Source organism: Mastigoproctus giganteus, chromosome 4 (assembly GCF_048544385.1).
Source record: "Mastigoproctus giganteus isolate SK-2022 chromosome 4, ASM4854438v1, whole genome shotgun sequence".
Classification (NCBI taxonomy): domain Eukaryota; kingdom Metazoa; phylum Arthropoda; class Arachnida; order Uropygi; family Thelyphonidae; genus Mastigoproctus; species Mastigoproctus giganteus.
This window is the reverse complement of record NC_143578.1, coordinates 219925354-219939110: the sequence shown is the minus strand read 5'-3', so window position 1 is coordinate 219939110 and position 13757 is coordinate 219925354. Positions and strand designations below refer to the sequence as shown.

Sequence of the window (13757 nt, the reverse complement as noted above, 5' to 3'; positions counted from 1 at the left end):
CGTGTGGTGACTTGTAACACAAACTTACCCTCACTGGATTCTGGTTGTTTTCAAGGAAGAAAGAGTTACTGAAGGTAAAATTTTAAGTGAGAATAGACCACCAAGATTTCAGTTTTTCAGAGTGAAAAATTAAATTTCTTTTCTCTAGAGTAAACCCTGCTAGCCCCAACCAATTAACACACCAGATGAAAAATGCCTAGAAAAGTGCTCCTCCAGTCTTCAATAATTCAAAACCAATAATTTTCATGAAAAAAGCCACTCATTTAAAATTCCACTGCTTATATTGTTGTCCACAATGCATTTAATTTAAGGAAATCCCATAGGAGTTCACATCTATCTGAATTTCATTTAACTTTGTTGACACTAATCTTTTCTTTAAATGAAACACACTAGCTACCCTTAAATTGCCCATATGTTAGCAAAGTAAATATCAGGCATTGAAAATGTATTTACCATTCCTCTGACCACAATTATAGCAACATACAGTGTAAACAGGAGGCAAGTCAAGCATGAGGTATCTATGATTTAGCAAAATTTTTGAATGTAGAGAGAAGGTTATTTTCCTTCTCTATAAGATGGAAAAACCACAGAATACTGTATCAAGATCTGGAGGCCACATCTAAAGAAAGATAAAAAAATCTAGAAGATGCAAAAAAAAAAAAACACAACTAGATTGGTAAAGAGCAATAAACATTATCTCCGTGAGGAACAGCTTAAAAGAAGTAGTCTGCTAAGATCAGCAAACAGAAAACTTACAGGAAATTTAAATTAGCATTAGCATTAGTAGAGGCATTTGATGCAAGAAAGCAAGCTTATGCAGCATCAGCCAAAAAAAAAAAAAAAACACCCACTTCCACTTCACCCCTCTGTTCATTCAAAATACCTGTCCAGCTGAGCCTTAAACTTATTTAGGCTGTCAACCTCCACCACAAGGGATGGAAGTCTGTTCCACCAACCAACCACCCGCTGGCTAAAGGCAAATTTCCGCACGTCTATCCTACATCTGTCTTTCCTCAATTTGAATTTATGCCCTCTCAGGTGATTTTTCTGAGCTAGAGGAAGAATCCCATCAGCATTGAGCATGCTTAAACCATTCAAGGCTTTATACACCTCTATCAGATCACCTCGCTGGTGCCTAGTCTCCAGACACTGTAATTTGCAAAACTTAAGCCTTTCTTCGTAAGAGCACCCCTTTGTTCCATTCACTAATCTTGTTGCCCTTCTCTGTACTCGTTCCAGCAGCTCTACATCCTTCTTGAAATGAGGCCTCCAGACCTGTATACAGTACTCTAGGTGTGGCCTGACCATCGCCTTATACAATGGAATAATCACCTCCTTATCCCTGCTGGAAAAATTCCTGTATATCATTGACAACACTCCATGAGCTACTCTTGCAGCCCGTCTGCACTGCTCAGAGAACTTCATATCTGCCTGCACAACCACCCCCAAGTCCCTTTCATTCTCTACCACTGTCAGTGTAGTACCACAGAGTTGATACATTGCTCTGGGGTTGCTGTTTCCCATGTGTAGTACTTTACATTTGTCAATGTTAAACTTCATTTGCCACCTCTCAGCCCATCTGCTCAACCTTTCCAGATCCTGTTGCAGCAGCATAGTGTCAGTAGTGTCCTTGACAACTCTGCCAACCTTTGTATCGTCTGCAAACTTGGACATTAAGCCCGATATACCATCATCAATATCATTTATAAATACAGAAAACAATAATGGACCCAACACTGAGCCCTGAGGGACTCCACTAATAACATCAGTCCACAATGAGCAGTGTCCATTGATTACCACTCTCTGTCTTCTCCCCCTGAAGACAGAGAAATGAAGTGTTTAAAGTTCTAAGGGGGATTAGTAAAGTTAATGAGGAAGGAATATTCTAACTGGTAAGTGAGGCAAGAATCAGATAACACATCTATAAAAATCTTAGGGAAGAACACTAGACCAGATTTTATGAAATTTATCTTTGGGCAGCATGCTGTGGAACACTGGAATAAGTTGTCAGCACAAGGGTGGCAAGGCAGAGAATTTAGCAATATTCAAGGAAGAACTGTATAGGCACCTTTTTTTTATTTATTTTATTTTATTATTTTTTTACAGATGCAGATTAAGTTTGTTTCCCTGCCTCACTATGCAAGGAAGCAAACTATTTCAGGTCGGTCACACACACACACACACACACACACACACACACACCTCATAATGTGTCACCAAAAAGTGGAAATCAAATAACAGGTCCAGTTATGCTACTTACCATTTTTCTGTATATCAATTATTTCAGGTTTTACCAATTCAGTAGTACAATGGTCAGGAATAATGGTGTTTTCTAAGGTCTCTTCGTGTATGATGTTTTCAACTGGTTTTGAACTAGGATCTGCATTACCATCTGACAAGTTATCTTGTGTTTTCTTCTTGTTTTTCTTCTTTTTGGACTTTCCCTTCATTTCATCTTCTTCCACTTGAGAAACTATTTCTGGAACTGGTTCAATTACTTGAATTTCTTTGTTAGCAGAATCATCTTCTTTTGGTTCCTGTATATTAATTACAATATTGGGAACATCACATTCCAAGCTTCTTTCATCTGCAACAGAATCATCAACCATAATTTCACTTGATTCAGGATCATCATCATCGCCATCCTCCTTTTTGGCTCTATTTTTCTTTGGAGGAGTTCTTTGAGTCTTTGCAAGTACCTAGAATAACATACATTATTAATTTTGTGATCAGATCTCTAAAATAATGATTACTAAAGCCAGCCCTAACAAAAACTCTTGCTTATTATTACCATAAGGTACTAAAGCATGTGCATGTTTAGAGTCTTAGAATTACATGCACTTAAAGACAACTATTAATTTTAAGTAGTAGAAAGTTATTTGGATAAAATTTTAAAATTTCATTCTTACTTAGTAAACTATTTCACAAAAATGGGTACAGGAAGTTCCAAAGCTATATAATAATACAGCTTTGGAACTTTGGAATATAATATAAAAAGCTATATGTAATAGCATTAGAAGAGGCATATGATGCAAGAAAACAAGCTTATGCAGCATCAGCCAAAAAAAAAAAAAAAACTTCCATTTCACCCCTCTGTTTGTTCGAAATACCTGTCCAACTGAGCCTTAAATTTATTTAGACTATCAACTTCCACAATAAGGGATGGAAGTCTGTTCCACCAACCAACCACCCGCTGGCTAAAGGCAAATTTCCGCACGTCTATCCTACATCTGTCTTTCCTCAATTTGAATTTATGCCCTCTCAGGTGATTTTTCTGAGCTAGAGGAAGAATCCCATCAGCATTGAGCATGCTTAAACCATTCAAGGCTTTATACACCTCTATCAGATCACCTCGCTGGTGCCTAGTCTCCAGACACTGTAATTTGCAAAACTTAAGCCTTTCTTTGTAAGAGCACCCCTTTGTTCCATTCACTAATCTTGTTGCCCTTCTCTGTACTCGTTCCAGCAGCTCTACATCCTTCTTGAAATGAGGCCTCCAGACCTGTATACAGTACTCTAGGTGTGGCCTGACCATCGCCTTATACAATGGAATAATCACCTCCTTATCCCTGCTGGAAAAATTCCTGTATATCATTGACAACACTCCATGAGCTACTCTTGCAGCCCATCTGCACTGCTCAGAACTTCTTATCTGCCTGCACAATTACCCCCAGGTCCTTTCATTCTCTACCGCTGTCAGTGTAGTACCACAGAGTTGATACGTTGCTCTGGGGTTGCTGTTTCCCCATATGTAGTACGTTACATTTGTCAATGTTAAACTTCATTTGCCACCTCTCAGCCCATCTGCTCAACCTTTCCAGATCCCTCTTGCAGCAGCAGCATATGTCAGTAGTGTCCTTAACAACCCTACCAACCTTTGTATCGTCTGCAAACTTGGACATTAAGCTTGATATACCATCATCAGTATCATTTATAAATACAGAAAACAATAATGGACCCAACACTGAACCCTGAGGGACTCCACTAATGACATTAGTCCACAATGAGCAGTGTCCGTTGATTACCACTCTGTCTTCTCCCACTCAACCATCCCTTTATCCATAGCAGCAATTTGCCTCCAATGCCACACTGGTCCAATGTGTGCAGCAGTCTTCCATGTGCAACAGTATCAAAATCCTTTCTAAGATCCAAATATATAATATCAAAATTATTCCCTGCATCCAGTTTTTGTGACTGCATCATAGTATCCAATCAAATTGGTCAGGCAAGATTTCCCCTTAACAAAACCATGCTGTGTCCAAGATATAACTGAAGTCTTGTCTAGATGATCCTGCAGTGCTTCAACCAGTGCCTCCATTACTTTTCCTGGAATATAATAAACTCACAGGTCTATAATTACTTGTGTCAACCTTTGATCCTCCTTTGTGAATTGAGATAACATTTGCACACCTCCAATCTATAGGTACCTCCCCTGAGTCCAAAGAAGCTCTCATAATTATGGCTAAGGGTTTGCTTACTTCCTTTGCTGCCTCCTTTAATATAACTGGATAGATCCCATCCACCCCAGGTGTCTTTTTTATGTTTATCCTCAACAATTTCTCCTCCACTTTCCTCTCAGTTATTACAAAATCATCTAGCTCACTGCCAGAGTTTACTTCGCCTGTGGCATTCCCCTTCCTGAACAACTCCTCATGTGTGAATGTAGATGCAAAATACTCGTTTAGTTTGTTAGCCACCTGAGCAGGATCCTCAACTGGTGAACCATCAATATCCAGTGGACCAATCTGATTCATCCCTTTCCTTCTAGAGTTTACATAGGTAAAGGACTGTTTTCTGTTTTTCTTTGCATCCTTTGCCAAGGATTTCTCATAATCTGCCTTTGCCTGCCTAATTTCCTTTGTGACTTACTTCCAGACCAGCTTATATCTATCCTAGGCTTCCATGTCACCCATTAATTTATATGTATCCCATGCATTTTTCTTCTCTGCCATATGTCTCATTAGTTCATCTGACATCCATTTAGGCCTAAACCTTGAACAATATTTCTTAGTCGGTATGTATAGCCTAGTAGCTTCCAAGATAAGTTCTTTGAATGCTTCCCATTTTGAATTTGCTGTTGGTACCATCATCAGTTGGTCCAATAAACAATGTTTTTACAGCTCATAAGATGAAAATCCAGTACAACTCCCACCTATTCTGAATCCACTCTGGAATAACAATAGGTACCATGGGCACCAAAATATGCATCTGAAAGAATGTTATTTCTTATAGCATGCTATAACTGTTATAGCTGTCAAATTAAAATAAACTACTTTGTGCAGCATCTTCATATAATCTAAGGTAAATCCACTAAAACAATGAGAATATTATGGAAATAACAGTGGAGGGATGAAAATAATAATATGAAATTTCAGAATCATCAGATACAAATATTCATGTGTAAAGAAAAATCTAAATAATATGTAATATTGTAAAATAATGTATGTATAACACATGGCCTCCAGCCAAAGGCTATATGAGAGTGAAACAGTAAACTGATCTTATCTGTTATGCATAAAAACAATTTTTGAATATATGTTTGTTCATACCAAGAGTTGCATCTATCAATAAGTCTCAACCATAAATCAAATATATAATATTAAATAGAATTTAAAGAGTTCATTTTTAAATACAAAATTAAGTAACTAAAGAAAATGACTAACTGACACTGTAAATCAGGATATTGATGTGAAAACATCTTTGGCAGCACCTACTAAATTCTGGACTGGCAAAACCAATTTTTCATGATTTTGTGATGCTGGGAAATGACATCATTTGAATTCATTTATGGACAATTCCGGATATGACGTACCAAATCAAAATTAGTGTGTTAGTGTCATTAGCCAATATATCTAGACTTATTTGTCGTCATTTGCGGAAATAACATCATTCCGGATATGACGTACCGGATCAAAGTTAGTGTTACCCTCGTTAGCCAATAAACATACAGCAGAAATGATGTCTTTGATATCATATTCGGAAATGTACCAAATCAAAGTTAATGAGTTAGTGTTATTAGCATAAATATAGGTAGATTCCAGTTATTTGGGACACATCGAGACTAGTGCATTTTGGCCCAATTAAGCAGCTGCCCCAATTATGCAAAGTTTCACAATAAATAGTTAAAAATACAGTGGATCCCCACTTTATGATTGATTCTTTGTACAATCAAATTACGTTACGACGGACTCACCATAGTAAAGTACTGTTCACTATATGATATGTAGTAAACACCGGTCATTGTGATCACATTTGTGAATTGAATTCTATTAAAGAGCAATTCTAATAAGCAAAAATAGGAGGAATATTATCCACAGGCTATAACAGTAAAGATATATTAAGCACAAATTTACACTTTATTACCTTACCAATTAAAAAATTAAATGATACGTGAAAATTGGAAGAATATTTTCCACAGGTTAGCAAAATAAAAATAAATTTAGACATACGTGGATAGCTTAATTAATACGTACATAATAACTAGTTGATATTTCTGTTCACCGACATTTGGGGAGGGGTTAAAATTTAAAACAGTAAAACAGATAAGCAATTGATAACAAAGAACACAGCACGCACAAATTGTAACTAGCAATATGCACAAGTGAGAATGGAGTAACAAGTTACAAAGCTTAATAAATAGCAACAAAGAGAAGATTCTGAAAATTTGTTTTTTTATATGATTGAAGGTTTCATGGAAGGGGAAAAACATTTCGACATAATAACGTACCACAGAATTCCAGGTGTCGGTAATATCGCAAATTCAATAAGATAAGAGTTTACTACCCATTTACAATAGATTGCACTAACAGAAGAGCCAATAAACCAGAAACTGCTAATTGTTTTGTTTTATGGTTGTGATCTCCAGAAATCCGGCTGGACCACATGGTATGGTTGAAGACAATTGTAGGGGATCTTGAGTGCTGTGGTCTCCTGCCCCAATTAAACAGCTTGTTGTTCCAATTAAGCAGAGAACATAGCTGTTTAATGAGGGCAGGAGACCCGATTAAACAGCATGTTTAATACGTTAGATCACTTAAAAAGGAAATATCCTGATAAAGCTGGTAAACATACTGAATATTTTAAAATTTTAAAACAGAATTTTTAGCAACGTAACACTATTACTTCCTTATTTAAGAAGAACACAAGCAAATGACAACGGAATGATTGAGTCTTACAAAATTGCAGAAATCATTGCAAAAACTGTTAGTGCTCATACAGTTTCGGAGACTGTTATACGACCCACATTAGAGACTGTAATTTCAACAGTGATGCATCAAAATCACTTCCAGTATTTTAAAAGCATTGCCATTGAGCAATGATGAATCAATGAGATGTCAGTTAACATCGTAGAGCGGCTAACTGACAAACTAAAAACGAGAATTTTTGAATCCACAGTTACTGACTATAAGGCCCTTCTAATGGCATATGTTCATTATTTCAATGATGATTGTAAATTGCAAGAGATTTTTGTAAATTCTATAGAAACTTGACTGTACTGGTAGTTGGTAGCGCATCGGCTTCTGTGGCCATAGTGCACCTCCCAAGGTTTTTACAGTACTTTGATCCAAGCCCGAGGCGGGATTCAAACCCACGATCTTTGGGTTGCCAGGCAGGCACTTTACCTACCTGGCTAGCCCGGCCGGCTTGACTGTACTGGAGCATCCATTTTTGCTGCTGTAAAAACATGGTTTGATGAAAAACAAGAACCACTGGAAAATTTGGTATCCTGTGCTACTGATGGTGCTACTTCTGTGGTTGGAAGACAAAGGTTTTATAGCCCACCTAGAGGAAGTATGTCCCAAAGTTCTTGCAATACACTGCATTGTGCACTGACACCATCTGGTTGCAAAAAATATTAGTCCAGTTCTGTATCAATCTCTCAGTATAGTTATTAAAACCATCAATAAAATAAAGTCACATAGCAAATATGATCGCCTTTTCAGAAAATTGTGTTGATAATGAAGAACACTATGTAAGGCTTCTTTTACATACAGAGGTCAGATGGCTTTTTAGGGGAAACTGTCCAACAAAATTTGTAAAACCTTTTTTAATATGATAATTAGTTTTTTAGAAAGCAAAGGAGACACAAATTTAGCAAAGGAGATTAGCAAACACAAAAACAACATATACTACATGGCTTGGATTTTTCGAAAACAAAGTCTCACTTCAACTTCGAGAGAAATTAATTACAGTGAAAGACTGCAAACGCGTATTAAAAGCCTTCACTAAAAAACTGGAAATATTTGAAAGCAATTTAATGAGAAAATAATTTATGGTATGTAAGAGTTAGCTGAAATTAATGAATCTCTCATTGAGAATGATCTTAAGAATTATTCAGATCATTTGTATTCTTTAAAAGGTGAAATAAAAAATAGATTTTCAGACTTATTTTCTTTTGAAGTGAAGCCATGAATGTTAGATCCAATTGGATGTGATTCTGCATCTGCTAGTGAAGAAATTCAAGAACTCATCGAATTAAAATGTAACGAACAATGCAAATATACACTGGTGTTTAAAGAAAGTGCATCACCCCTTAAAATTGTAATTGTCGTCCGAATAGCGTAAGTATATGGCAATATTTCTTATATATTGCATCAGATAAGATTGACATGTATAGGTGATGACATAATATTGCATCAGCTTTTACTTTCGGCTATATAAGCACACTCTGCAAGAGTTGCAGTCATTCCTTGACTGTGTCAGGATGGTGAGTTACGTGCATTTGACGCCACAAAGAAAGAATGCTATTGTTGCTTTCCATGAGGAAGGATGTTCTTCTTGTCATATTGCTTACAGGGTGTCTTGTAATCAATCGACAGTGGGCAGATTTCTTTCTAAATTCAAGAATACTAGTTCTGCTGATAGGAAAAAGGAACCAGACACAAATGAGTCTACGCCAAAACAGGACTGCATTTTGAAGTGCTTATGCCTTAAAAACCATAAAGCTTCTTCGTCTGAGCTGAAAAGAGAATGGGAAGAACATACAGGAGTGGTAGCAATGCAATAAAAGTCAGAAGATGCCTCTTCAAAAATGGACTTTTAGCCCGTCGTCCTAAGAAGTCCCTCCTCTCACAAAAATTAATTTTGTGAGAGGAGGGACCAAATTAATCGCCCAATTAATTTGGTGTAAGGAACATGTCAAATGGACCCCCGAGCAGCAGAATTCATTTTCTCGGATGAGAAAAAAATTCAACCAGCATGGCTGATGGGAGACAAACGATTTGCAGTAGATTTGAAGAATACCATCCAGACTGTATGGTGTCTACAGTGAAATTCCCTACCAGCCAAATTAAATGGGGGTGCATTTCGTATCACCTGCAGTTTATAAAAGGTTCGTAAATGCCAATGGATACCTGGCTATATTGGAAGGCAAATTGCTGCCAACCATTAGTGACCATTTCAACCTGCCAAGTAACTGCATCTTTCAGGGAAACTCTGCTCCTTGTCATCAGGCCAGAAGTGTAAGTAGGCACTTCTGTAGTTACTGTAGCTTCATTTCTGCATTAGAGGTTAGACAGTAATGTGTTTACATTTGTTAAAGGTGAAAAAACGGTCCATTATAATTGTTAGCTGGTCATGAAACAGCCTGGACCTAAATGTTGAACTGTTAGCGTGTGGAATCTGCAGTTGCCAGAAAGAAACCAAAGATGCTTCGTGAACTTCAGGAATCCATAATTTGTTTGGAACCACAAACTATCAGTTGATTATCTTCAGAAATTAATCTTGTCAATGCCTCAAATGGTGTGTGCTGCTGTCATCAGGGCCAGAGGTGGTTCAACTAAATATTAGTTTGCACCTGGTGAACTTTTCATTTTGTTTTCCATTTAAAATGATAAACTGAAGCAAATTGAGGGCTTCTGATAACATTTCAGCCATAATTGTTGTGTTTACTAAAACTGTTGTATAAAGGTTGCAAATGCTCATTTTGGAATATTTTGAGAGCACCTGTCAAATATTACTTAACTTTGCCTTAACTATTAATAAATATCTTTTGTTTATATTTCTATTTGTGATGCTAGTCATGTAACATACCATCATGAAAGAAGGTTAGAAATGTGAAATTTCTAGGTAATGGAATTTCACATTTCTAACACTTTCTTTGAACACCAGTGCAGATTCGAAAAAGGTGGAATTGCTGAGTTGTGGGAATCAAAAACAACTAAACTTTTTTTTTATCCAACAATGTGGTCTGAAATGGCCAAAGTACTTCTTCGTTTTCCAACATCTTATATGGTTGAAATTGGTTTTGGATCAGTAAATAAAATATTAACAAAGGAAAGAAACAATAGATATATGTTCAAGAGGAGACAGAATTAAACTTACTAACATCATACCAAACATTCAACTTGTAGCTAGAAGCATCAGGATCAGATCCCATTGAATAAAAATAATGGGAGTATAAAGTATTTTCTTGTTAAAAATTTCTTGGGGGGGGGAGACAATTAAAAATATCCCTCAATTAAAAAATTTAAAAAATTGTCTAAAAAAGCCCTTTAAGGGGGCAATAATTGAAAAAAAGGTTGAGAAATACTGGTTTAGAGGAGTGAACTTTATAATATTGAAGTTGGTATAGTCAAAGAAAAGCATCGTGATATTCCCCTGACATGTCTAGGACCATAACAGTTGATTTTGCTTATGATGTCAATTGCTTTGTAGGTTCCAGTGATTACTTTAGCAAAAAAGGTGGTGTCAACAATAATTGTTCTGGTGCTTAGAGATGTCAGATAAAGTAATCAAACAGTGATTCCCCAGTACACAGAGTTTTAAAATAAAAGGTTATGGAACACAAGATAGCAAACAATTTTTTTTTTGGACTGCTTCTATTTTCTTAAGTAAACTTTTTGTATAAGGATGCCAGATAAGTCAACTGAATTCAAGGACTGGCAGTACTATAATTTTATATAAAAAAACAGCATAACTAAAGTTTTTAAACTTAAAACAGTTGTTCCTTTTCATAAATCCCAGTGCTCTGAATGCTTTGCCAGTGATTTTAAGGATATGTGTATCAAATTTAGCACTGTTAAAGAAGATTGTTTGTTATTTGGTTTTTAGGAGCATTAGCAACTAAGGCCACATTGCTCTGGGGATATGTGGTGGTCATTCCCTGACCTTTCCACATCCTCCATATTTGGTGGTCACGGGCTTGAATCCCAGTCTAATCAAGAAGCGTGTGCTACGCACTGCTGCTCCTGCCCACGTGGCTACAGAGGCACCTGTTAGAGAAGAGTATCCAAGTAAGTTCAAGGAGTTCTTTGGAAGAGAATTCTTCACCACATGTTCCAGATAACAGAGCATTAACCCCCTCAACATTATCCAAGTTGTCACTAAGAATTTTCTGTTTATACTCAGAAACACCTAAATAGGATGAGGAGTGTACAAGATAGGCAAAGTAACACTGCCATATTTAGCAGTCATGCAGACTTGAACCATGGTTAACTCAGATAAGTGCACTACTGTACCCCAGCATTAATCACTCCACTACATCAGGAACAGTGATTTGTTTTTACTCTGCTTGGTGTGCTGCTGTTTGGTAGCACACTTTTTAATATTTCTGGAAATTATTTTTTAAGTGCTATTTTTAAAGAGATGGAGGTTTGCAAACAAAATGGTGATAATTTAATTTTTTTTTATAATGAAATGTCATTAAGCAAGGTATATCTATACAGCAGTTTTAGCCTGGGAAAATGAAAAAATAGCATTACCATAAAACTTATAACCTTACATATACAGTGGCAGACAAAAAAACTGCATCACCTTAAAAAAAAAGTAACATTTGTAGTGAAATGTATAAGATATTGTTTGATTACAGTCATTTTGTTTGTCATAAAGCAAATGTATTGCATCGGATAATGCTTCTATTGCATCATACAGAATTCACAAGGTGACACCGGTGATGTGAAGAGAAGACCTGAATCAGGCAATAAAAGAGTGAGTACACCTTTCCAAGATTGACATTTGAAACAGCTATATGCCTTCATAATTCCCATGCTAGTGCTTTTATTCTAAAACTGGACTTTCAGATGGACTCTGGCTCTGGTGTTGAAACAAGTGCATGAACTATCCAAAGACGGCTTTCAGAATGTGGTCTGCATGCCTATCAAGCCCAAGCAGAAGTCTTTGTTGACACAACAAATGAGGAAGAAGTTGACTTTCTTGAGCTAAAACGAATGTTTCATGGACAAAAGAGAAATGGGACACTATCATCTTTTCTGATAAATCAAAATTAAACCTGCATGGCTTGGATGGAACACGAGATAGTGTCAGAAGATGAAAATCAGAGGCATACCATTCTGACTGCATAACGCCGACTGTAAAGTTCCCCGCCAGTCAGATGGTCTGGGGATGTATAATAAGCAAAGGGGGTGGGGCGAATTAAGTTTATTAACAGAACGGTGAATGTAGAAACCTACACTGCTATCTTGGAGGCCTGTTATTAGGGATCACCACACAGACATTCAAAACTGCATTTTTCAACAGGACTCAGCACCTTGTCACACAGCAAAATTGGTAAGTTTTATGCTATTTAGATTTTAATGATGAGATTGTCTTCTTGTCTCAAGGCTTAAAAACATACATACACCAATGTTTTCCCTCGTTTTTCTCCCATACCTCAGAAATGCTGGCATTACAGTGTTGGACTGGCCTGGCAACAGTCCAGATTTGAACTCTATTGAAAATTTCTGGTACATAATGTCATCTAAAATTGCTCAGAAGAAGCCACCAAGTAAGATTCAGCTGCAGGAGAGCACTGTAGGGGAGGAACAACAAAATATTGAAGACTTATTTTGCTGATTTACAGTACATAATACTGTTACATTAACTTGTCGTTTCAGTTTGTACACGTAAATGCAATAAAGGTACATACATTTGGTTGTCGTGATTGCCATTTGCATGATTTCTCATATTTCCATTAATTATGCATTTTACCCTTTGGGAAAAGGAGACTGGAAGATCCTTTGATAACAAGGCTATAGAAACAGCTACCTCTGAACCAAAAGTCCACATTAAATATGAAGATGTCCTTACCATTTGTCCAAATGGCATTTGAAAAACCCAACTTTGACCTAAACATTAATAGCCCTACATCCATGCTTTTTTTTTATATATATATATATATATATATATATATATATGGCAATTAGGTATATCAGGTGGAGTCTTTTTATTGGATTTCATTCACAGAGATATCCCATCTAGCAAATGCATTTCAAACATTTCTGCAACCCACAATGCAGCACAAAACACATTATTTGCAAAATTCACAAGTGATGCAGTATTTTTGTCCGCCACTGTATTTAAACGTTCTAACACCAACTTCTAAAACTCCATTTATACTCACTCCATCTTGCTTTAACCTTTTCAGCAGTGAGTTTCTGCATATAAGTGGGTCACTCAGAGAAAATTTCATCGCTATTTGGAATACAGCAGGCCCCCGTTATAACGCGGTTCGCTTTACGCTGACTCGCTATAACGCTGTTCTTATATTATAACCCGTATCTGACTATAACGCTGTCACAGATCACTATAACGCTCTTTTACAGATTGCATTTTTGGCATATTTAACAAAATCGTTTCATTTGATGGAGTCGATAGCTTGAAAATGAATAGCAAAACAGCATTAAAACGTTTCCCACGCTCGGTGAAATTTTCTCGCACGCCCCTAATTTAATTGCAGTACAGTCACTTGTTACGTATTCTGAGATTAACATTTTAAAAAAATTAAAGTATATTGCTTGTAATATTTGCGTTATATGCAT

General features: G+C 36.6%; 1 protein-coding gene across 1 annotated transcript in view; it reads right to left on the bottom strand.

Moving 5' to 3' along the window:
* The window catches only part of LOC150087418 (uncharacterized), a 99106-nt gene that overhangs the window by 32186 nt on the left and 53163 nt on the right, over window positions 1-13757 (bottom strand). Inside the window, exon 6 of the mRNA XM_090371171.1 lies at window positions 2261-2699. Within this exon, the coding sequence (XP_090227297.1) occupies window positions 2261-2699 (439 nt within the window). The remainder of the gene's footprint in view (window positions 1-2260; window positions 2700-13757) is intronic.